The 25,928-nt window shown below is 46.2% G+C and overlaps 1 protein-coding gene across 1 annotated transcript; it reads right to left on the bottom strand.

The window, feature by feature from the left end:
* Positions 1-5,468: 5,468 nt before the first annotated feature.
* Positions 5,469-6,455, bottom strand: LOC121749476. Its single transcript, XM_042144047.1, has one exon. The coding sequence runs from the start codon at positions 6,453-6,455 to the stop codon at positions 5,469-5,471; it is 987 nt and encodes a 328-aa protein (XP_041999981.1).
* Between the last annotated feature and the right edge of the window lie 19,473 nt (positions 6,456-25,928).

The raw sequence follows: 25,928 nt of genomic DNA, 5'->3' as shown, positions 1-25,928 counted from the left end.
TCCGTTTGAAGTAAGGATCAGGAGTAACAGCACGAGTTTGTTACTAGAGAATCCAACCTCTCTATGATTCTGTTGTAACCATTCACATATAAAAGCAGTCGACGCACACACACATACAAGTTAGTTAGCTCAATCATTTTTTCTCATTCTTGTTGTATTCATCAAGAGCTTCTTGCGGTTTTGCTCATTGAATAATCAAGAGATAGTAGATAGATTGAGAGATTGTAATCTTGAGAGTGGAGTGAATAAAGATCCATTTTGTTGTCCGTGGACGTAGATCATCTTTGATCGAACCACGTAAATCCTTGGTGTGTTTTAGTCCATCGCGTTATTGTTGTGTTTGTCGAGCTTCAAACCGTAACACATATCATCTAGCCTAGGAATAGGATAGCGATACTTTATAGTGATTTTGTTGATTGCTCGACAGTCGGTGCACATCCTCCATGATCCATCTTTCTTAGAAACAACAATTACCGGCACAGCACATGGACTCATGCTCTCACGGATTTTTCCTTTCTCCAACAACTCTTGCACTTGCCTTTGAATTTCCTTAGTCTCTTCGGGATTGGCCCTATAGGCTGGTCGGTTTGGTAGAACTGCACCGGGAACAAAGTCAATTTGATGTTCAATACCTCTTAATGGAGGTAATCCACTTGGTTCATCCTCGGGAAAGACATCCTCGAATTCTTGTAAAAGAGACATAAAAGTACTTGACAAAGAAGTGGTTAATTCGTTAGTGGTAAACAAAGACTCTTTGTACACTAAGATGAAAACACTCTTTTCTTTAACTATTGCACTCTTTATTTCTTTTGCTCTCACATAGAAATTCTTTTTTTCATTTCCCTCATTCTTATTTTTCTCTCGACTCTTTTCACTCGACTCTTTTTCAATGCCCTCGCCTTTTTTTCTCTCAACCTCACGAGCTCTCCTTGCTTGAGATAATTTCTGTTGATCTTCTTGAACTTGTTGAGGTGTCAAAGAGACAAGCATGATAGACTTGTTGTTGTGCTTGAAGGTGTAGTGGTTGTGAAATCCATCATAAGTCACTCTACGATCAAACTGCCATGGCCTCCCCAAAAGAATGTGACTAGCATGCATTGGCACAACATCACAAAGAACATCATCTTTATAATTGACAATTGAAAACGAAATTAGAACTCGCTTAGTCACTCGAATTTCTCCACATTCATTAAGCCATTGTAGCTTGTACGGATTAGGATGTTTTTCCGTTGTTAAGCTCAACTTTTCCACCATTTCAGAACTTGCAACATTTGCACAACTACCACCATCAATAATCATTATGAAAAGTTTACCTTGGACCAAACACCTTGTGTGGAAGATGTTCTCCCTTTGTTAATCATCATTTCTGTTTTGCATGTTTAGAGCCCTTCGAACGACCAAAAGTTCTCCATGTTCTGGTCCAATCTCCTCCAATTGTTTATCCTCCTCCTCATCATCACCATCTTCACGTTCACTTTCAGATTCTATCTCTCCATTTGGCTTCAAAATCATCACCCTTTTGTTTGGACATTGAGATGCAATGTGTCCAACACCTTGACAACGAAAACATTTGATATCTCTATTTCAAGTAGAAGTAGAAGTAGAAATACCTTTACCCTTCTCAAATTCTTTGGACTTGGATGTCGACGCTTCATTTTGGGGTTTAGAACCTGCCCCAAAATTGGATTTGGATGAAGTCCACTCTTTTGTCCTTGAAGAATGAGAACTTGTTGAAAAATTCTTTTGGATTGTTCCCTTCTTCTTCAATTGTCCCTCCACCTTCATGGCCATATGAACCATGTCCTCCAACTCCACATAGTGTTGAAGCTCTACAATGTTTGCAATCTCCCTATTCAGCCCACATAAGAATCGAGCCATAGTTGCTTCTCTATCTTCTTCAACATTTGCCCTAATCATGGCAATCTCCATGTCTTTGTAGTACTCATCAACAGATTTAGTACCTTGTTTCATAGATTGTAATTTTTGATACAATTCACGAAAATAATGAGAAGGTACAAATCTCTTACGCATTATGCTTTTCATTTCTTCCCAAGTCGAAACCGGTCTTCCTCCATATCGCCTTGTACTAGTTGTCAATTGATCCCACCAAACTATAGCATAGTCAGCGAATTCAATAGCAGCAAGTCTAACCTTTTTCTCCTCGGAATAGTTGTGACATTCAAAGATGAGATCCACCTTTCTCTCCCACTCCAAATAAGCTTCGGGGTCACTCCTTCCTTGGAATGTTGGGATCTTCAGTTTGATGCTTCTCAAATCACCATCCACTTTATTTGTACGCCCTCTTCTACCATTTCCACGTATCTCATTTCGATGCCTATATGAAGCATCATCTTCTCCTCCACTCTCTTCCTCCTCGTTATTATTTTCATTTGTTGCCTGAACTTCTAGCCTCTCCAACCGCCCTGAAACACTTTCCAGAATCCGTGCAAACCTTGCAAATTGTTGTTGCATGGCTTTCAACGTAGGATCAACTGGAATATGATCGTCAGTAGAATCCATCCTCACAGTTCACTCGTGTATCACACAAAAAATAAACCTCACAAAACACTCGTGTATATCACTCGTTGGCTTTTACCTCCCCTCAGATAACCTCACCTCTCAAGCCTTTTACCACTCTTTCTATTTTGCAAAGAAAACACAAGTATAAAACAAATCAAGAACAAACAAGAACAAATAGCAATCAACCAACTTTAGCCCTTGAATGAAGGATGAAAGGAAATGGTCGAGAAAATGATGTGAAAAATGTATTTGGGTTTTTTTTTTCTGGTTTTTTTGTTTGCTTCTTTTTGTAAAGCGAAAAAAGATAATGGATAAAAGATGGTAAAGATGTTTACTATATGTACTTTTTTTTTTTTGGCCCCTTTTTTTTTTCTTTTTGCAACAACTAGATAAAATGAAGATAAAGTTGTGCTAGCCTTTCTCACTTTTTTTTTCGATTTTTTTTTTTTGAAACTAAGATATGAATGTAAGGTAAAGCTAAGAATAGATCAATACCAGATGGCTCGTGATACCAAATGATATGGATTGGGATAGGACGAAGGACCCGTTGGATATATTGATCCAAGAACCCCACATATAAGGTTTGGCAGCGGACTCCCTTGATTGATAATCTGGTTTGATCCACTTCCAGAGCTTGGAAAACCTCGTCCCGTTGGCTATATGATCAGCCAAGAACCTCGGTATGGTTGAACGCTACAAGAACTTGCTCAAAGTATCTTGATAAGTTCCAAACAAGTGAAAAACTCTACAAAGAGAATTCAACTCACAAGACAAAGTCTATTTTCGTATTTGATCAATGGAGTCCTCAAATGACATGCTTACAAGCCTATTTATAGGCTAGAATGGACTCTTGAAAGTCTCATATCATTAGTACAACTTAAGACCTTTAGAATGACTCATAATAAGTGAAAAGTAACTCCTAAACTATTGGTGTGACTTTAGGACATCTAAAGTCACTTATTTAACTCAAAAAGTAACTTAAAAATGACTCTTCATTTTTGTTGCTCCAACTTGGACGAAAATGCATCATGTATCTTCAATTTGGGCCTCCAAAATGTGATATATAGTGACTCAAAACTTCATGCATTGGGCTGCCCACTAACTTGAATAATATTCACCATTTGGCCCAATGTAGATTGGTCTTGGAATTGGGCTTTTATTTCATCAACTAAAAGCATCATGGACTCCTTTATCTTCTTAGCTCTAGCTCTTGTAATTGGTCCACTTTGAATGAACAATGGATCCATCTTCTTGTCCTTGTAGATCAGCTTGGGTGTAGCTCCATCACTACTCGAGCCTTGCCCCCAAGATCAACCGCTGTGAGTGGCACCCAAAGGCGGATAATTGGTCTGGCACTTCATAGATCATTGGACATTCGGAGAAGGCTAAAGATTGTAACAACCAAGCGAAGAACATTGAGGGTACATCGGGTGCGGAACCGTCGAAGCCAAAAGTGGCTAGTAGGAGTCAACCAAGTGTGGACGAGGATGGGTTCCAATTGGTGTCGAGAAAGAGGAAAGGCAAGGTACATGAGGGTGATATTGATAGGATAAACCTCCTATCGGGTTGATCGGCGTCCGTAGATCGGCGATCGATAAATGTTTGTCACGGGCGAGTGCCCGTCGAGCACGATGGTTTTCTCAATTGGAGAAGAGAATGAACGATAATATTGATATTCTTGATTGATTTCTCAAACGATTACAATAACTCCTATTTATAATGCTAATAAGTAACTTAATAAACAAGAAAACAAAGATATGGAAAAGATACTATGAATCAAAAGATAACTAAATAAAAGATATGGAAGATATGGCATTAATATCTCGTATCAACTCCCCCACAGTTGAAATCCACCTTGTCTTCAAGGTGGGAACTCGGCAACCAAATCTGGTGCTGTGCGCGGAACGTCTTCCGTCGGGCAGCGGTGCAACTTTGGTTCGAGATGGTGGGAAGGCATAACTAGTTGCTGTGCGCGGGTGGATTCCCGTCGGGCAGCGACGTAGCTATGATTCGATCGGTGTGGCTAGTTGCTGTGCGCGGTGGATTCCCGTCGGGCAATGACATAGTTGTGATTCGATCGGCGTGTTGGAGGGTGAAATCACGATGAAAGCACCAATTTGATATGATAAACCTCCTATCGGGTTGATCGGCGTCCGTAGATCGGTGATCGATAAATGTTTGTCGCGGGCGAGTGCCCGTCGAGCACGATGGTTTTCTCAATTGGAGAAGAGAATGAACGATAATATTGATATTCTTGATTGATTTCTCAAACGATTACAATAACTCCTATTTATAATGCTAATAAGTAACTTAATAAACAAGAAATCAAAGATATGGAAAAGATACTATGAATCAAAAGATAACTAAATAAAAGATATGGAAGATATGGCATTAATATCTCGTATCAGATATGCACACCAAAGCTCCACACATCGATAATTGGCATTTGAAGGAGAATGTTGCTACGGTAACATTTGGTAGTGATAAACCGGGTACGAATGAGTTGAGCATTAGCTCAATGAGTGTAGCATGTGGACCCCCCCAACCGGGAGATTGAGGGCTTCATCGAGGACCTTGACCCAGGAGAGTGTGTCCCTTGCGGAGGTATCCCTATTGCGGGCCTTAATTAGGAGATGGACTAATGTTTGGGAATGCAAAGGCTGCATCAAAAATTGTAATGGGGTTTTTGAGAGTATATAGATGACCACTCTGGTCGTTAGGGAGGCCCTCGTTGTACTCTAAATTGTCATGGCGAGTCGTCACTTTTGGATGACTAGGTGTTTGTTTGGTTGTTGCAAATGGTTTTTGGTAATGCACTGGTGTGGGTCCGCCTCAACCCTCCACCCCTTGGGGTGTTTTTCAAAAAAAAAAAAGTATTTGATTTCTAGGTCATCCGTGAGTTTCCTCCCATTAACAATGATCTTGAGTATTCGCAACCGAATTCTCTTCTACTTCACCCAACTTTGATAAAACCTAGTGTTTTTTTCTTCCTCCTCCAGCCATCGAAGGGCCACTTTCTGGCGCCAAAAGTCTTCTTCCATCTTGAGAAGGAGGATGTACTCAGCAATCTGTTTGTTGATCTCCATTCTGTTCCGGGGTGAGGGGTTCTCTTCAAACTCGGTTTGAGCCAAGGCGATGTTCTCTTCACAATTTCTGAGGTTGGCATGGATATTCTCGAAGACCTCTTTGTTCCATCGTTTGAATGTCTTTTTGATCCTTGATAACTTGATCTTCAGGTTGAGTAATCCCTCGGCTTCCGTGGGGACCGTCCAGTCTTCTTGCACCAGTTCGGCAAAGCCCTCATGCCGGACCCACATGTTCTGGAATTGGAACGCTCTGCCACTCTCATGGTTGTTCGTCATTCTGCACCTGACAAGGATTGGCCTGTGATCCGAGGCTACACGAGGGAGATTTGTGACCCTTATAGCATCAAAAAGTCGGGTCGACATTTCGCTCACCAACACTATATCCAACCTTTCCAGAAGGCCATTCTTGGCCCAGGTGTAATCTGAACCATCGAAGATCGGGTCCGGTAATCTACAATCCTCAATGGCTTCGGCGAAGTCAATCATCTCCTCCTGCCGATTTGTGACGCTACCCGCCCTATCTCGTGTGGAGAGGATGGTGTTGAAGTCCCCCCCCCCAATGATACAAGGCATCCCTTCAGTTACTTGAGTGATATCTCTCATCTTATCCCATAGTACAAGTCGTTCCCCTCTCGTGCACTTAGCATACACGGCCGAGATCCTGATAGGGCTTGGTAACCTAGGGCAAGTGAACCGGCCGTGGAGCACCTGATCCACATCATCCTCAGCCTCAAAGTCCGCTCCCGCTTCCACAAAAATCCGTATCTTCCCGTTAGAGTTCGAGTCCTTGTAGGTCAGCCCCAAGGCTTTTGAAAATATCTCCGGGTTTGGGGTTGTGAGCGGCTCCATTATTGCAAGAGGTTAATATTGTGAGATTTAATTAGTCTCTTTAGGACGTTTTGGGCTGGCGCATTCGTGATCCCCCTAACGTTCCAAAATAAGAAGTTAATTGAGATGATTAACAAGAGGAGTCTGTACCCGGCGGGTTTTAAGGCCCTCCTTGGAATTCAATCATTTGGAGATCCTTCCCTTCTTGGCATGGCTCGGCCTCCATGAGGGTGGGATTAACCCCATCATCTTCATCGGTGGGTTGCATGTCCGCTTCCCAATCTTCATTTTCTCCAAAGTCATTCTCCACAAAGTTTTCACGAGCCATAAGTGAGAAGTATCAATTGGTACTCATGTAGCTTCTCGGCTCTTGTGCTTCGGGTCCCTCTATATTGGATTAACGGTTCGGTCCCCTCGGTTTCCCTCGGCCAACCGGGAACAAGGGCTCCTCATGTCGTTCGACGCTCACTTCTCCCGACGCGCCCCCACGGCCACCTCCCAATGAAAGGGCTCTAGGGGTCGGACCCCTAGGTTGTTTGGGGCTTTTACGTCCGCTTCGATCTTTTTCTACGGGGTAAAGGACCATGTCCATGCCGCATTCACTTTGCATTCCTCCCATAATGTCAGGGCCTAGCCACTCCTCGCCTTTATTGCCTCTTATCTTCAGATTCATGCGTGACTGATCTCTTATTGCTTTGTTCTTTCCATGTTGTTTCCAATCCATGTTACTCTCATTTTGTTTCGGCACATCCCTTTCACCTTTGGCACCATGATCCCCATTTTGTGGCTGTCTCGGTGGGACTATGTTGTAATTCCGTTTTGGGGGCCGTTCCGCTCTACCCGCTGCATAACAAGCTTCACTTTTGTGGCCCACGTGTCTACATTCCCGACAATAGGATGGGATCTTATCCTATTTCACTTGTTGTACCGTTTCACGTCCATAAATTTCCAAGATGATCTCCTCGGGTGGCGCTTTCGTAATGTCAATCTCAAAGCATATTCGGGCGAATGAGAGTCTTGATTTGTTGGCCGTAGCTCGGTCAATTTGAATTGGTGTGCCAAGGAGTTTTCCAATGGCGAAGAGGGCCGATTGATCGAAGAGGTGGATGGGAAGGCCAATTAGGTTACACCATATTGCCGCAATTAGGACTCACAATATGCATCAAAATCCGGTGTCCATTTGAAGACTCTCATCGGGTGTCGGTCAACGAACCAAACCGGAGTGCCTTTAGGACCGCTAAGAAGCCGGGCATAATCCGCAATGTCTAGCATTAATATATTTCAATGTAAACCCTGAAAAAACTTAACGTTATCAAGGGCCTTATGTGAGGCCGGGATAGAATGGGAGAACTTACCTACGATGGCATGTCCAAGATTTGTTGCCAACTTTTGAATTTCCACCCCGGAGAAGTAGATGGTCGGGATGCCGTTGGAAATAGTAGCATGTCCGATGTTTTGGATGTTCTCCGGAATAATGGCTTGTGGGCCATCGGGGTTCGAAGCTCCCCGAACCATGTCGGACATGGTAGTAGGTTTGTTGTTTGTTTTCTCGGCAGCCACGCTTCCTTGCCTTTGGGGATTACTCGTCGGGTTCTTGTGGGCCTTGGTCTGGTTTCCATGAGAAGCTGTGACATTGGGGGCCTCCGAACATACCTCCTCCGTCGATTGATTTACCGGTGTCTCGTGGTACCTCCATCACTACCTCGGACCATTTGGTACTAGTCGGTGTCATGTTCGAGGCCGTGGGGACAGCCATGTCTCAAAGGTGGCTCGGATTTAGGGTTGGCCCATCGTGCATCGTGCCGGTCTCAAAGGTGGCTTGGATTTTCCAAGTCCTACCTCTCTCGAGTGGAGGGAAATCTTCCAGGGAGGGGGTATCGGCTGCCAAAGGGATGAGGGAGGGGGTCTTTTTGGCCACCGCAAGCAAGGAAGGGAGTTCCACCGTCATACTAACATCCTCCAGTGGAGAGCCGGCGATAAGGGGCTGCGCCGGCGCGGTATCGAGCCTCTCCGCCACATCCAAGGAGATAACATGCAAGACATTATCCTTTTTTTGCTGCATTGGTAAGGCAATAGGTGGTACATCACATGCTAGCTCGGGTTGGTAAGGGATAAAGACGCTTTCAAAAGGTGATTTTGTTCCTATCACCATTTCGGGCAAGTTGACTCTCACATCATCCAAGGGCCTTTGAACTTCACGTGACCCATCAAGATCCGTTTGGGGTGCGTATGGAGGTTTGTCTTTGTCTCCCCCAATGGTCATCATGCCTTCGCCGGAGCCTTGGCCGGAGGGCGGCATCTCGGCGGCTACGTCGCTATTCCCAAAGACAATGACACTCATTTCCTCCCCCTCCTTACCGCTGGGGGTTGGTGCATCATTCCGGGGTGAGTCTACCTTCTTGTCACAACCGAGGCCCGCCGGAAATAAGACCGTTTTGCATTTGTGGAGTTTCAGGGCCGGGGCTATTATCATTACCAAACGACAGCTTTTTACGAAGCTGTTTGTCCTCCGAAAGAGGGGATGAAACAAGCGTTTCCGGCCATTCCCCTTAGAAGGTGGCGCTGGAGTATTCTTCCGTATTTTGCATCGTGTTGTAGCAACCTTTAGCTTCATGGCTTTGGTCGGCTTGTTGGGGGACTTATCTTCGGTGAACCGGAAAACCATTTGTTAGTCCATGATGTGTCGACTATCCTCTGACCCTATTGCGGGGTCCGGCGAGGGGTCCGGCTATGGTGGTACAATGGGCGTCAGGTTGTGCACACCGAATGGGGTTGTGGTGAGGGGAGGAGGTGAGGGGCGGGAGGGGTCGTCGCAATGGCGCCGGCAGAGTTTAATGCAAGACCGTAGGGAGAGAGTGTTTTAGAGAGAGAGAATATTTTTGAAGTAAAATGTGCTTAGCATAACTTTTATATATGCGTTTACATGGCCAACAAGCAAACCTTTTGAATCGTAACTTTGTATTTGAGTTTACTTGGCCAACAAGTAAATCATTTTCATCCAAGCAAACCTTTTGAGTATTTCAAACATCGAATGGAGGCGATTTCACCTTCAGTGTGTGCGATTTTCACACACTGACTGAATTTGCGTCTGGTTTCTTTTCCGTTTGCACTGTGCTTTACGATTCCTCTGTTCATTCCGTTTTCTCTGTGCTTTCCGTTTTCAGTTTCCTGATTCCTGTTTCCGACTTTTGTTTGAACTGCTGGGTCTCCTTTTTCCGTCTGATAGCTGTTCGGCTTGCCATTTTCTCCCTACGTGTTCTAGCGATTGTCGTTGGGTCGCCGGAGACGCTTTAGGGATCTAAGATGGCGGAGTCAGGAAAAATGGGGGAAGTGCTGGGTCTAGTTGCGGGGTCAGGGGATCCTCTTCCGGAGAGTGAGGGGCTTGAAAATTTGCCTTTGGTTGGTGACACAAAATTGCCTGAGGTCAGGAGATCGGAGAGATCGAAACTGCCACGGGTTACCTCGACTCGCGGTCGCAACGTTTGTCCAAGACCGAAATCGCCTTTGATGAGAATGGCGGAAATGAGAAAAGGGGGCTTGAAGGGTAAGGCGCTGCGACAATCGAGATCGAAGGGATTTAATGGTTCTGATCTGAGGTTGTTTTCTGGAAAAAAGAAGGTGGGGGGGGGGAATATTTTGCAGGTTATGGAACCGATTCCGGAAGAGAAGGATGGGCTGAGGGAAGATAATGGGTGGGGGGAGGGGTTGGCTGGAGATGGGGCTTTGGAGGGGGATGGGGTAGAGATGGTGGAAGATTTGAATGCTAATGCTCAGAATATTGGGGAGGGGTCTCTGGGTGGTCTGGAGTTGGACGGTTGTGGGGCTGGCGAGGGGGATGATAGTGCTATGGTAATTTTTGATGCAGGGGAGATGGTTGTTGGTTCAGGGTCTGGGGTTGAGGAGGGGGGGGTAGGGGTTTGTGGTGTGGATACTGTGATATCTGGGGAATCTGAGCTTGTGGGACAGACAAAAGTAATTCCGGCAGGACCGCTTTCTGATCTGGCTCTGGATCTTATTTCTGCACAACCTCTACAGGAGATGGCTTTTATTGGTGAGCTAGCCCCTTCAAGTGTAGATAAGTATGGAGGGAGGGATAGTCAAATGCTGAAGGGGGGTTCGGAGGGGGATAAGGGAAAGGGAGTTATTGAGAATTTTCCCGCGCTGAGCAAGGATAACCTTAGGGTTGCTAAAGAGAAAGAGAGGATCATAGGAATGGGAGGGAGAGAGGTTCCTAGGGTGATTGATTCTTCGGTCAAGGTGAACCTAAACAGTAACAAGGAAGGCTCGAGCTCGAAGAACCATGGCAACAGTTGGTCTGGGACAAAGCTCTTCAAAGCGGCTGTGGCAGATGGGGTGAACATGGGGGGGAAGGTGCCAGTGAGCTTTGATCCAGTGAAGATCAGGAAAATGGGTGTACCGGGGGAAAGTTGTGGGCTTCCTTCAATCCAATTTTCAAGTGCGGAGACCTCTTATTTGGCGGAGAAGATGGGCTTTGCGATCGTGGGAAAATTTTCTCATTCTATTCCCTCGTCTCTTCACATACAGAGGGCTTTCATGGGCATGAAATTCAAGGGTGAGTTTCCGTGGAAATTTATAAATGCTAAGCATGTGCTAATTCAATTCTCCTTGGTTGAGGATTATGCTAAACTGTTAAATGGGCCTAATGGGATGCCGGTTTGGTTTGTGGATCGTCACCCCATGAGAGTGTTTAAATGGACAACAGATTTTGATCCGTAGGGCTTTTAATAGGCCTGATGTTGAGAGCTCTCGGATGGGGGAGAGGGGGGCTGATGTTCCTCAGGGGTTGGGAGTTCCGCCTGTGGGAAAGTGCAAGGATGCGCCTGGGGGTGTTGTTGTGGAGGTCTGGATCAGGCTGGGATAGGATGAGGGGGGTTTTCAACTTCAAGGAAGGAGACGAGGGAGGCAGGGGAAGGGGGGCTCAGGGTTACAGGAGGGGTTTGCTGGGGAAGGAGGTCAGGGGGTTGGGGGTGGTTCAAGGAATGGGTTCGGCTGATGGGGGAGGAAGTGGGCTGCTTGGCGGCTTTTTCCCGAGGGTAGGCTCGGCTGAGTTCTCCCTGGGATGCTTGGCGTTGGAGTCTGGTTCATGGCCTCGGGAAGGTGGCAAGGGCAGTATAGAAGGTGTGGTAGGAGGGGTTGGGCTTGAGGGCCTTTCTCTGCAGATCTCGGCCAACAGGTTTGCAGCTCTGTCTTCTTCCTCCTTGGGCTCGGATGAGGCTTCCTTGGGGGCTCCTGTTCGGGGGCTGTCGTCTAAGCCGTGGTATTTGAAGATGCTTCCAAATGGGGACTTTGACCCCGAGGCTTATGAAGAGGAGTCAGGTGGGGATGAGGGTGAAGATTTGGACCTTGACTCTGAAATGCAGCATGTCCAAGTTGTGGAGAAAAGGGGGGCTGCTAGGGATGTCTTAAAGATTGAGGGAGAAAAAGTGTTAAAGAAGGGCAGAACTAATGCAGGGGCTTTGGTGGCTGAGGTTTCTCATGTCGCTTAATATTCTGATTTGGAATGCTCGGGGAGTTGCCAATGTACACACCCAGAGCATCATCAAGAGATTGGTGAAGGAGAATAGAATTTCTGTTTTAGCAATCATTGAACCACATGTTGCTCCTAGACCGGACTTTTTCAGCAGGGTGTTTGGCTTGCAATTTAAGGGTTCTAATTGTAATGGGAAAATTTGGCTGTTTGTTGCTGAGGGCATTAAGGTGGATGGATGGGATGACTCAGATCAAGTTCTCCACGGCAGATATGTTTCCCCTTTTCTTCCTGCTCCCTTTTTCATTTCTGTTGCCTATGGTAAATGTTCTAAGGTGGGAAGGAGGGGAACGTGGGATAAGCTTCGGGATCTTGCAGCAAAGATAGATGGCCTTCCCTGGTTGGTGGGGGGTGATTTCAATATTTTTGTTTCGGAAGAGGAGAGACAGGGAAGTGTACGGAGGCAGGGAAGGAAAATCAAAGAAATGTTGGAATTTGCTGAGACTATTAGTGACTGCCAGCTCCTTGATTTGGGTGCGGATGGACCCAAATATACTTGGGCAAGGGGGGAAACTTTTGAAAGGCTAGACCGAGTTCTCATCGGTGAAGGATGGGCGAGTATGTTTGAGTCTTCTAGAGTAACAAACCTTCCCAGAATTCTGTCTGATCATTGCCCGCTTTTGGTGAGATGTCAAGTCCCGGGTCCTAGAATAAAGCCATCCTTTCGGTTCCAAAATATGTGGGTTCGACATCACTTGTTTCTTCAGGAAGTTGAAAGGTACTGGAGGGAGGGAACTGGTACTAGTGGCATGATTAATGTGCAAATCAAACTTAGCCGGCTTAAGAGGAGCTTGAGAATATGGAATCGAGTGGTTTTTGGAAATATTTTTGAAAGATTGAAAAAAGCCGAATTGGAGGCCAAGGAAGCTCTTGAAAGAAATAAATTACGGGGTGATGAGTGATGAGATTTTGGGGATTTCACCTTCAGTGTGTGCGATTTTCACACACTGATTGAATCTGCGTCTGTTTTCATTTCTGTTTCACTGTTCACTCCGATTTCACTGTTCATGCGATTACTGTTCACGCGATTACTGTTCACGGAGCTCCGATTTCACTGTTCACGGAGTTCCAGTTTCACTGTTCACGTTTTCAGTAGTGCTCTTCTTCCTCCCTTAGCCGTTCTCTCCGGTAGGGAAGGAGGGTGCTGACTCCGGCGAGTTGTTTTGTGGTTTCTGGTCGTAGTTTTGTGTATGATGGCGGAGGGTGGTGAGATAGAGGTGAGTCTGGTGGAGGGGACTGGGAAATTCGGGGATCCTCCTACGGATAATGAGGAGCAAGGGGTAACCGGGAAGGTAGAATTGCCCAACATCAGGCGATCGGAACGAAAGAATTCCTTGCGAGCTTCTTTTGCGAGGGGTCGATTGTCAAAAGCAAGGCCGAAATCGCCTCTGATGAGAATGGCTGAGATAAGGAGAAATGGGCTGCGGGGTAGAGATTTACGTCATTCGGGGACGAAGGGGATAGAGGATCTGGGGACGAAGAACAATAAGGGGAAAAGTGGAAAAGGAGTAAAGGGCATGGTATTGGCGACTATCACAGAATGTAATGAAACTGATGTGAATGTGGTAGAAGATTTGGAGGAGAAATGAGAGGTCGAAGATGGGGCTAATGATGGTGCTGCTGAGAAGATGGCGGAGAAGGATGAAATTACAAGTGAATGCGAGGGGGCTCTAACAAAGGATTCTACAGACAAGGTGTTTGTTGTTATGCCTGAGATGGGGGGTGAGGATGTGGAGATGGAGTCTGGCTTGCGAAGTAATGGAGGAATGGGTGAAGGCGAGGTGGAAGAGATAGAACAGGTGCAGGTGGGAAAAGATAAGGATGCTATGATGGCGGTGGATGGAGTAGGATTAGTGATACAAGAAGATGATATTGCCTTGGACCTCTACGCAGCCCAGCCACTTCAAAATATGGAATTCTTAAAGAAAGGGGAAGAAGGGGGAACAAAGGACGAAAATGAAACTAAGAAGAAGCTTGAAGGATTGAAATGGGGAGAGAAGAAGGCAATGCAGACTGAGTTCCCTCTAGGAGGAAAATTCTCAGATAAAGATTTTCCTACTCTGAGAGAAGGGGTTAGCAGCAGGGGAAAAAGTAAGGTAGAATATCAGGGTGAAATGGGGGAGGGCAAGAGCAGTCGGAGGAATGGAGCTGAGGCAGTAAAGGGAAATGTTCTAACCCCTAATCAGGGAACTACATTCGTGAGGCAACACCAATCCACTCAGGCAGGAGGAGCAACAGGCAACAAGGGAATGAAACAATCAATGGCAGAAATGTTGAGGGCAGGGGAAGAAGATCCGGTTATTTTTGAGCCAAACAAGATTAAACGAATAGGGACGGTGGGAGAAAGAGCAGGACTACCAGCTATCTATTTCTCAGGATCTGACACAACATTCCTTGCGGAGAAACTTGGTTATGCAGTGGTGGGAAAGTTCTCACATTCTATCCCTTCGTCACAACATATTCAAAAGGCCTTGCAAGGGTTGAGATTTCTGGGAGAGTATAATTGGAGCTATATCAATGCAAAACACATCTTAATACAGTTCAAGGTAATATCAGATTATGCGAGAATGTTAAGTGGACCAAATGGAATGCCAGTGTGGTTCATTGACAGACATCCAATGAGAGTTTTCAAATGGATGCCAGATTTTGATCCCTTTTTTGAATCTCCGATTGCAGCAATATGGTGCAACCTAGTGGGACTCCCAATTCACTTATATGAAAAGTCAGCATTATTTGCCATAGGAGGCCTTTTGGGAAACCCAATCCAGGTTGATCATGCGACAATATCACAAAAGAGATTGTCATTTGCTAGAATCTGTGTTGAAATTGATATATCTAAAACACCACCAGAAGAGATTGTGATAGACATCCAAGGACGGGAAGTGAGGCAAAAAGTTAAATGGGACAGAATACCAAAATATTGCCATGAATGTAGACACGTGGGTCACTCCACAGAGGCATGTTATGCAAATGGTAAGAGAGAAAAACCGGCAAAGAGAGATTACAATAAGCCCCAATCTAGATGGCAACAAACAAGACAAATAGGGAAAAATGAGGTGATTATTTTTGAAAAAGTGGGAGTAGAAGGGGAAAAAGTGGGAATAGAGGGGGAGAGGGAAAAAGTAATGCCGAGGGAAGGGGTAGTGAAGCAGGTGGATGATGGAGGGGTGAAGGAAAATGAGGAGAGGATGGGAGATGTAAGCCCAAGGCAGTTATCTGTCTATAATCCTTTATATTGTAATCCTGCTAGTGGGATGGATGAGGATGGTTTTCAGATGGTTGGGTACAGAAAAGGTCGACAGGGAGGGAGCAGAGGAAGGGGAGTAGGGAGATCTCTTTCCTTTGAGCGGGTTAGAGGGGGAGGGAGAGGTCTCAGTCAGAGAGGACTGGAGAAGGTCTCGGTAGGATATGTGGAGAGGGTTTATGACAAATCTGATTCCCAGTTGAATGAAAGGATGAGGAAGATGGGAAATGTACATGGTTCAAAGCTGAACATGTTTAAAATGCTACCTAATGGAGATTTCGATGTGGAGCAGTATGAGGATGAAAATGATTGGGATCCAGATGAGGAGCATGAGGAAGAGGGAAGCTCAGAACCTCTGTTGGAAAAAAGGGAGGAAAGGGAGGAAAACTATCAAATACAGCCAGATGAGGGACAACAGAAAAAAGGGTGGTTTGAAACCTCAGAAGTTTTATATTTGTGTTAACATCTCTTACAATATGATGATATGGAATGCCCGAGGTGTGGCCAATGATGGCACCCAGAGCATCATTAAACATTTAATAAAAGCTCATAGAGTCTCAATTTTGGCAATTATTGAGCCACTGATAAAACCGAAGCTTGTGTTTTTTAGTAGGAGATTTGGGCTGCAGTTCGAGGGCAGCAATGAAAATGAGCAGATATGGCTTTTTGTGAAGAATGGAGTAAAGGTGGATGAATGGGATGTCTCAGAGCAAGTTCTACATGGGAGGTTTTCTACTGCAGAGCACCCAATACCTTTTCATTTGTCAATAGTATATGGGAAATGTTCTAGAGCTGGAAGACTACCCCTATGGGATAAATTAAGGGAGATTTATGTCAAAATGGAGGGATTACCTTGGTTAGTAGGGGGAGATTTTAATACGTTTGTCTCGGAAGAGGAGAGGCAGGGCTCCAGATTGAACAGAACAGGGGAAATGTTGGACTTTGCTGATGCAATTAATGACTGTCAGCTTCTGGATCTTGGAGCGGATGGTGCAAAATTTACCTGGGCTAGAGGGGAAACGTTTGAAAGAGTGGATAAGGCTTTAATAGGTGAAGGTTGGCTTGAATTATTTTCGGCAACCAGAGTCACTAATCTACCGAGAGTGCTATCAGATCATAGCCCCTTACTCATACAATGCCATAGTCCAGGACCTCCAGTCCGGCCACCTTTCAGGTTCCAAAACATGTGGGTCAGGCACGTGTCTACATTCATGGCAATATTTTGGTATTCTGTCCCATTTAACTTTTTGCCTCACTTCCCGTCCTTGGATGTCTATCACAATCTCTTCTGGTGGTGTTTTAGATTTATCAATTTCAACACAGATTCTAGCAAATCAAGTTGAGCAGATTAAAGGAGGTAGAGAGAGACTGGATGATTCCTACAGGAGAGAGAGGAATGGTGAATTTACAAATCAAGTTGAGCAGATTAAAGAAATGCCTGAGGGCATGGAATAAGAACGTGTTTGGTAACATTTTTGAGAAGTTAAAGCAGGCGGAAAAAGATGCTCAAGAAGCACCTATGAGGTATGAAAGGAACCAAACTCCAACAACTAGAGCTGAGATGAACAAAAAAGCTGCAGAGTTTGCTCTAAGACTTAAAATGGAAGATGACTATTGGAAGCAAAAGGCAGCTATAAGGTGGTCAGTGGAAGGGGAGAGAAATACTAAGTTTTTTCAAGGTTGGGTGAGACACAAAAGAACCAAGTCAAGGATACACGCTATAGAAGAGGGGGAACAAACCTTGTCAAATGATGAAGATATTAGATGCTCAGCTGTCAACTTCTTTCAAAAGTTGCTAACATCTGATATAGATGCTCTACAGGAACCAGATCTGGATATCATGGAATCTCTGCCTAATGATCTTAATTGGGAGGAGCTAGAGAGGAAGCCGTTGGAAGAGGAGGTTAGGGATGTGGTCTTTAACATCAACCCAGAGAGTGTCTCGGGACCAGACGGATACTCCTCTCTTTTCTATCAAAATTGTTGGAAGATTATCAGCAAGGATGTGCTGGATGCAGTGCATGACTTCTTTGAAGGAACCATAATGCCGAGAGGAATTGCTGCGACGATGATTACTCTGATCCCCAAGAAGAAAAATCCCACGTCATGGGCAGAATATAGACCTATAAGCTTGTGCAATGTGTCGAACAAGATTATATCCAAGCTTATTGCAACAAGAATGGCGCCGCTCATGCCAATGGTAACAGCGCCTAATCAAAGTGGATTTGTTAAAGGGCGACTTCTCAGTGACAATGTGCTCCTGGCAAAAGAAATATTCCATGAAATCTTGAAGTGCAATCCTTCCCCGAACTTAGCAGTCAAACTAGATATGGCAAAAGCCTATGATAGGGTTCAATGGCCGTTCCTGCTAAAAGTGATGAAGAAGATGGGATTCTCGGAGATGTGGTTGAGTATGATTGAGAGATGTATTAGCTCGTGCTGGTTCTCGGTCCTTATTAATGGATCGCCATCTGGATTCTTCAAATCATCACGAGGACTAAGGCAAGGGGATCCCCTCTCACCATCCTTGTTTATCATTGCAGCTGATTATTTATCTCGGCTTCTGGACAAACTCATCCTTGGAAACAAAAAGATGAGGTTCTGCACTGCTAGGTACTCAATGGAAGTGTCCCACCTTGCATATGCAGATGATATAATGATATTTACACAAGCAAGAAAGGCTTCCATTCGAAAACTGAAAGAATGTCTCAAACATTACATGGAAGTCTCTGGTCAATTGATAAATGAGGGCAAGAGTTGCTTCTACATTGACAAGAAGTATGACAGATGGGCAACAAGTGTAACTTCGGCTGGAGGCTTTCAACAGGGTACACTGCCATGTACATATTTGGGGGTCCCTATCTTTCGGGGACGAAACAAAACAAATCTATACCTATTCATCAGGGATAAAATTTCAGAGAAGATCAACAGCTGGTGTCACAGACAACTATCCTTTGGGTGAAGGTTAACTTTAATAAAGAGCATTCTCGGAGCAATACCAATACATATATTTCAGGTCCTTGAACCCACAAAAGGAGCTCTGAAAATGGTGGAACAGGTCATGGCCAGGTTCTTTTGGGGATCTTGCAACACTTCCTCCAAAACTCATTGGATAAAGTGGATGGATGTATGCAGGCCAACTGCAGAGGGAGGACTAGGACTGAGGAGGATGAGAGACACAGTTGAGGCTTTTAGCTATAAACTTTGGTGGAGATTTCGAGAGAAGAACTCTCTATGGGCAGAATATATGCATCTGAAATACTGGTCGAGATCAGCTTCCTTTTCCATCTATCGATCAGGTCGGTTCAGTCTAACTTGGAGAAGGATGTACAAAGCTGGATTGAAATGTCAAAAGAAAATCAGCTGGCTGTTGGGAACAGGGAGAATAAATTTCTGGGAAGATATATGGGTGAAAGATCAACCACTTGTGAACTTCTGCACGAAGGAGGGTACCCCAGAGTTTACATGGGTAAGGGACCTTTGGACAGAGAGAGGATGGGATGAAGGAACGATTAGTGGATTGATGCAGGAATGGGGATTGCCGGGGGAGGTGTTGGAGGATATCAGAAATGTACCGAGAGATCCTAATGAGAAGGACATAGCAAGATGGAATCTGACTCCGCATGGCAACTTCACAGTGGCATCAGCATGGGAGGAAGTGCGGCATAGAGGAGAAAAAATGGAAATATACAAGATCATCTGGGACAAAGGAATTAATCCTACAATCTCGGTTTTCCTATGGAGACTTCTGGCCAATCGGATCCCAGTGGATGAAAATGTTCAATGGAGAGGTGTTGCCTTGGCGTCAATGTGTCGGTGCTGTGGAACACCGGACACAGAATCAAGGCTGCACTTATTTGTGAATGGGAATGCAGCAAGGGAAATTTGGAGCCACTTTGCAAGATGGTTTCCACAAGTACCAGCTTTTGATGGACCGGGACACAATCTAGAAGTAAGACTAAGGTGGTGGCAAAAATATATGGGCGAAAGGAACAAGCAGCACATATGATACCTCATCCCCTGTCTGATTTTTTGGTACATATGGACTGAGAGGAATGGATGTGTACATAGGAGTTTGGCCTTCAAGGTTGGAAATGTATGTCGGCGAGTCACAGCACATATTAGGAACCTGGTGCTAGCAGGACACCTTGGCCCGGAGCAGTGGAGTGGGTGTGTGCCAAGAGTGGATTTTATGGAGGAGAATCCACGAAGACACAAAATCAAAAGAGTAGAGAGAGTGCAATGGAGACCGCCGGACTATCCATGGATGAAACTGAACACAGATGGTGGTGTGGAAGGATCCACGAACAAGGCTGGAGGGGGAGGTCTGCTACGCAACTCACATGGTAATATAGTGGAAGCTTTCTGCTCCCCTTTGAAGGCCGAGTCAGGTTGGGAGGCAGAGGTGATGGCACTTTTGGAAGGAATTGTGATGGCAAAAGGATATACCCGACATATCTGGATTGAAACAGATGCTGAAAGCTTGAGAGCATACATGGAAAAAGGATGCTTAGGCCCGGCAAAAACGAGACACATAATGGCAAGAATCAGGGTTGCACTTAGAGACATCACGTGGAAGATTTCTCACATACGAAGAGAGGGGAATAAGGCAGCAGATTATTTGGCCTCGATGGGGAAGAATAACTCTACACAAAAGAGGTTTACGGCAAGATCGGTCCCGGCTAGAGTGAAAGCTCTAGTGCATCTTGACCAAATTGGTATGTCCAATTTTAGCTTTTGTTAGAGGATAGCTTGTGGTTTTGTGTCTCCATCATTCCCTTCTTCTTCAAGAGAATTCGTCCTCGAATCTAATTCACCAACATAAGGAGATAAATCAGAAACATTAAAAGTAGCACTTACATTAAACTCACCAGGTAAGTCTAGCTTGTAAGCATTATCATTGACTTTTGTAATCACTTGGAATGGTCCACCTCCTCTTGGCTGCAACTTGCACTTTCTTTTCGAAGGAAATCTCTCCTTTCTCATATGCAACCAAATCCAATCTCCCGGCTCAAAGATGACTTGTTTCCAACCCTTGTTGGCTTGCTTTGCATATTGTTTTGTCCTCTTTTCAATGTTGAGTCTTACCCTTTCATGCAATCTTTTCACCATTTCAGCCTTAGCTTTTCCATCAAGACTTGCACGTTCTTCAATAGGTATTGGAATCAAATCTAGTGGACTCAATAGATTAAAACCATACACAACTTCAAATGGAGAAAAGTTAGTAGCAGAATGAACACTTCGATTATAAGCAAATTCAGCAAAAGGTAAGCATTCCTCCCAACTTTTCAAGTTCTTTTTAACTAAAGTTCGTAGTAATTGAGACAAAGTTCTATTAACTATTTCAGTTTGTCCATCTGTTTGTTGATTTTTTTTTAATTAAACACCATTACGGTGGAGGGTGCGTGGGTCCCTCATCCCTATATATCGAAAAGGGAGATTACAGAACGTGGCCACACCCGGAAGTGGTGTGCCATAGCAAAGGCAAGAGTAGAAAGCGGTCCGACTCCACACGGCTCGGACCCCATCCTACTCCCTTCAAAAGTGCAATTAAACAAAACAAAGGCTCTATGATCTTCCATCTCCGAGTAACCGACTCTAGTATCCGTCCCCATCTAGGGTTCGAATGTTTGGAACACCCATTCGGTCCAATCGGACGAAGTCCATGAGGTCTCTTGGTGCAGAATTATGATCCAATTGTCGACCGCTATCAAGCCTTAGGCCCATTCTCGCAAGGAAATCCACCGCCTTGTTCCCCTCCCTGTGTATGAAGGTGGCTCGGAATTTAAGTTGGCGCTTGAGCAGGATCAATTGCGCCACTGCTTGCCGAGCTAGAGCCGGCCCCCACCCTGCTCCATTGACCAGATTAATGGCTTGCTCGGCATCTGATTCAATCCAGATTGGTAAGTCAAGATCCTTTGCTAAGCGCAGCCCATGGATCATGGCCGTCAGCTCAGCCTCCAGAGCCGAGTGTGCTTCAAGGGGCTTGCTAAACGCCACCAGCATGTTGCCGGAGCTGTCCCGAATGATTCCTCCCCCCTACTTTGTTGGTCACTTCATTGAAGGAGCCATCCGTGTTTAGTTTAATCCAAGGGTGGTCCGGGGGGTCCCATTTGATTGCCATGGCTAGCGGCTGCGCCCTAGCTGGTTCCACTTGTTGCGGGATGTTGATTCTAAGTTTGACCCCTCGCCAATGCTTCGGCTTCAAGTTCCCGTTAGCCATGGAGTTCCGGATGAACATGTGGATCTGCCATACCACATTGTGCGGATTGAACCTCGTGTCTTGGTGCCGGCTCCTGTTTCTTTCCGCCCAGATGAACCACAATATGAGGTAGGGGATGGCTCGGCTAAGGTGCTTATTGTTCGGTTGGTGACATCTTCGCATCCAAGTTTCAATTCTCATTGGGATTGTGTCATTGATAGAGAGGCAGGGGGACCACGAATCAAACTCATTCCATACTCTGCGAGCTCCGTAACCCTGAATGAAGAGGTGTTGGAGGGACTCAATATTCGGTCGAAGAGGGCAACATTGGCACTTGGAGGCAAGTTCAATCTCCCGCCACTGAAGTTTTGTGTCGACTGACACCCGATTGGAAAGAAGCCTCCAGATGAAGATGGCTATTGACTTAGTGAGGCCCGCCTGCCAAACATCACCCAGGCCTTGAACGATCGGGTTCCGCCCTTGGAGTGTGTCCCACGTCGATGCTACCGTGAATTCCCCGTGCTCAGAGAGGTCCACCGCGGGATATCCTGTTCGTCTTGGAGTATCGGGGTGCTAAGGATGCGATCAATAATATGCTGTGGGATGCCAGCTTGATCGTGCAGGAGTCGGAGCTTGGGTTCATCCCAAGTGCCATTTGTAATGAACTCCGAGACCCGGGTGGTTGGCCTTCCCCTATCATCAAGGCTGAGGTCCCTGAGTGGGCTGTTGCCAAGCCAGATGTCATCCCAGAAGTAGATATTCCCTTGCCCCACAAAACACTTCATGTACGGTTGCACGAGAGTCCAAGCTCTAGAGAGCTTCCTCCATGTAAGGCTACTCATGCTCGGCGTTCTCAAGGTAAGTGGTGTGGAGATGGAGCAATATTTTGTCATCATGTATTTTGCCCAAAGGGAGTTTTGTTCCCGAGACCTCCTTCCTCGGTAGGGCGACACATTTGATCCTATCCAATCCAATGGGTTTGCTTTCTCTCACTCGTAGATCCCCAAAAGAATCGGGCCATTTGTTGATCAAGTTGTTTTAAGGTGCCAGCAGTGGGCTCAATGGCTTGGAAGATGTGTAAGGGGATCGCTTCAAAGGTGCTCTTAATCAACGTGAGCCTCCCTCCAAAAGATAAGTGCCGGTGTGCCCAGCCCGAGATCCTTCTTGCAATCTTTTCACGTAGGAAGAGGAACATGTCCGTGCGCTTTACACCACGGTAGATGGGGACGCCGAGGTAGAGGAAAGGAAAGGTGCCCCTAGTGAAGCCTCCTTCCGCTTGGATCGAGGGTGCCCAATGGTCATGGATTTCGGCAATATAGAAGTTGCTCTTGGTGAGGCTGACTTGTTGGCCGGAGACATTTTCATGGTTCTCGAGACAGGCTCGGAGCCGGCGCAGGGGGGTTGCCGCCGCTTGTGTGAATATTATAATATCATCCGCATAGGCTAGGTGGCTGACCTCAATGCATCTCCGGGAGGCCTTAAACACCATATCCCTTTGGCCAAGTATAAGCTTATCCAAGGCTCGAGACAGGTAGTCCGCAACAATTACAAACAACGCAGGGGAAATCGGATCACCTTGTCGGAGTCCCCGTGTTGATCTGAAGAATCCTGAAGGTACCCCATTGACAAGGATCGAGAACCAACACGAGCCTATGCACCTCTACATGAGTGAGATCCATGTGTCCGGGAATCCCATTCTCCGAAGCACCTTGAAGAGGAAAGGCCATTGGATCCTATCATAGGCTTTCGCCATGTCGATCTTCACCGCTACATTAGGCGCTGGGGAGCATCTTGCAAGTTCATGGAACATCTCTTGGGCCAACAGAGCGTTATCATTGAGGAGCCGCCCTTTCACGAAACCACTTTGGTTTGGGGAGATGACCTGTGGAAGGAAAGGGGAGATTCGAGTCGTGAGTACCTTGGTGATGATCTTGTTAAAGACGTTGCAGAGGTTGATGGGTCGGTAGTCGGTCCATGACTCGGGTGACGCCTTCTTTGGGATGAGGACAATGCTTGTGCCCGTAATACTTCGTGGCAGGAAAGCCCCTCTAAAGAACTAGCCAATTGCTTCCACCACCTCCGGCCCCACAATAGTCCAACAGGCTTGGTAGAAAGTGGCGGAGAAGCCATCGGGTCCAGGGGCGCTATCTCCGGAAATGCTGAAAACGGCGCTCCTGATCTCGTCCGCACCCGGCGCATTTGCGGTGTCCGCAAAGTGTTCGGCTGAGTGTACTCGCTGGATAAGGTCAAGGTCTGGCTCGTCTAGAACCGGGTTGCTGGGCGCTAGGAGTTGTTGGTAGAAATCTACCGCTGACTTTTTTATTTCGGCCTCCTCAGTAAGCTCCTGGCCGTTGACACGAATCGAGTGGATGCGTAGGCGAACTCTTTTTTGTTTCACCCAGCTTTGATAGAACCGGGTATTTTTGTCGCCCTCCGTAAGCCATCTCAGGGCTGCCTTTTGCCGCCAAAAATCCTCTTCCATTTTCAGCAACATGATGTACTCGGCAATGTATTTATTGATCATTGTCCTATTTTCCGGTGTTGGCCCTGCCTCGAAGATTGATTGGGCCACGACAATTCCATCCTCCTTTTCCTTGAGGTTGGCATGGATGTTCCCAAAAACTTCTTTGTTCCACGCCTTTAGGGCTCTTTTCACTCTAGCATGTTTGATTTGAATATTTAGGAGTCCACTCGCCCCCGTACTCTCTTCCCATGCATTTTGCACTACAGCCAAGAAGCCCCCATGTCGGATCCACATGTTCTGGAATCGGAATGCCTTGCCTCCGATGGTAGTGTTCAGTGTCTTACATTTTACAAGGACCGGCCCGTGGTCCGAAGCAACCCGAGGGAGGTTCGTAACCCGAGTAGCTTCGAAGGCCCTAGCCCAACCCTCACTAACAAGCACTCTATCCAATCTTTCAAAGAGGCCATTTTTGGCCCATGTGAATTCCGCCCCATCGAACCCCGGATCAAGGAGCCTACAGTCTTCAATTGCCTCCGCGAAGTCGACCATCTCGGCTTGCCGGTTGGTGTCGCTCCCAACCCTATCTCGGTGTGATTGGATGGTGATGAAGTCGCCACCGATAATCCATGGTGATCCTTCGAGGGGCCCAGCAATCTCTCTCATCTTATCCCACAGGAGGTGTCTTTCGGATCTTGTGCATTTGGCATACACGGCCGAAATGGCCAGCGGCCTAGCAATGCGGTGGGACTTGAGACGCCCATGTAGGATTTGTTCCGAATCACAATCAATATTAAAAGTGGATCCCTCTTCCGTAAACAACCAGATTTTTCCGATTATGTTCGATCCAATGTAGGACAGCCCCAGGGCCTTGGAGAATCGGTCCGGATCCGGTGTTGTGAGTGGTTCCATTATTGCAAGGAATAAAACATTATGAGATTTAATTAGCCTTTTCAAAATGTTTTGGGTTGACGCATTTGCGATTCCCCTCACGTTCCAAAACATGATATTGTAAGACATCATTAACAAGTAGGATGCGTACCCAAAGGAGACGAAGTCCCTCCTTGATATTCAATGAGATGTTGCTCTTTGTTCGTTGCGTGCTCCTCGGCATCGTCAAGTGGAGAGCCGTCTCCAATCCTCTCGGTCCCCACTTGCATGTCCATGGCCGAGTCGTCCGCTTCCCCAAATTGTCGACATCAAATTCTCCATTCGCCATGAGGGAGTAGTATTGGTTAGTGCTCATGTGATTCTTACTTGAGAAGAAACCACGCCCCCTAGTCATTGCATGGCGTGCGCCCCCTCTCGCACTCCCTCGTGTAGGCGGGGACACCGATCGGCTCGCCTTGGTGTACTCCCATTCCGCATCCATATCTACATGAATTGGTGAAGGTGGCTCGGTGGTCGGGGGTGTTGGGTTCCCTTTTTCCCCTCGCCCGCGCTTGAGGCCCACTTTGAATGTTTCGGGGCGCGAAGCATTCCCTCCTTGGGTTCCACCCATAATGTTCGGACCATCCCAAGTTGTATCCCTATCCTCCTCTCCATTTGAATTGTTGTTAGGACGATTCCCGGAATTGCCCTTATTCTTCCCTTGGCGGTTCCCTTCATTAGAGTTAGGATTGTGCCTCACCGCATCTTGCATGCCCTTCATACCGTGGCCTTCAGGGTTTGCCTTCTTTGGCGGGTTGATATTGTAGTTTCGTTTCGGCGGCCTTTCCTTTTTGCCCATCGCATAGCACACATCACTTGCATGGCCAACATGTTTACACTCTTGGCAATAGGATGGGATCTTATCCCACCGGACTTGTTGCACCAACTCGCGGCCGCACAAGTCAAGGATTATCTCTTCAGGGGGCGGTTTGGTGATGTCAATCTCAATACAAATGCGGGCAAATGAGAGTCTTGTCTTGGTAGCCATGGCCCGATCAACTTGGATTGGATTGCCGAGGAGCTTGCCGATGGCGAAAAGAGTGGATTCATCAAACAAGTGAATTGGGAGTCCGATTAAATTACACCAAATTGCTGCTATCGGGGACTCA

This window comes from Salvia splendens, chromosome 9 (genome assembly GCF_004379255.2).
Source record: "Salvia splendens isolate huo1 chromosome 9, SspV2, whole genome shotgun sequence".
Lineage (NCBI taxonomy): Eukaryota > Viridiplantae > Streptophyta > Magnoliopsida > Lamiales > Lamiaceae > Salvia > Salvia splendens.
Note: the sequence above shows the minus strand (reverse complement) of the source record. Positions and strands in the feature narration are given on the sequence as shown.

Excerpts from the sequence above, each read along its gene's own strand:
- LOC121749476 (XM_042144047.1), bottom strand. The coding sequence starts at position 6,455 with ATGGAGCCGCTCACAACCCCAAACCCGGAGATATTTTCAAAAGCCTTG.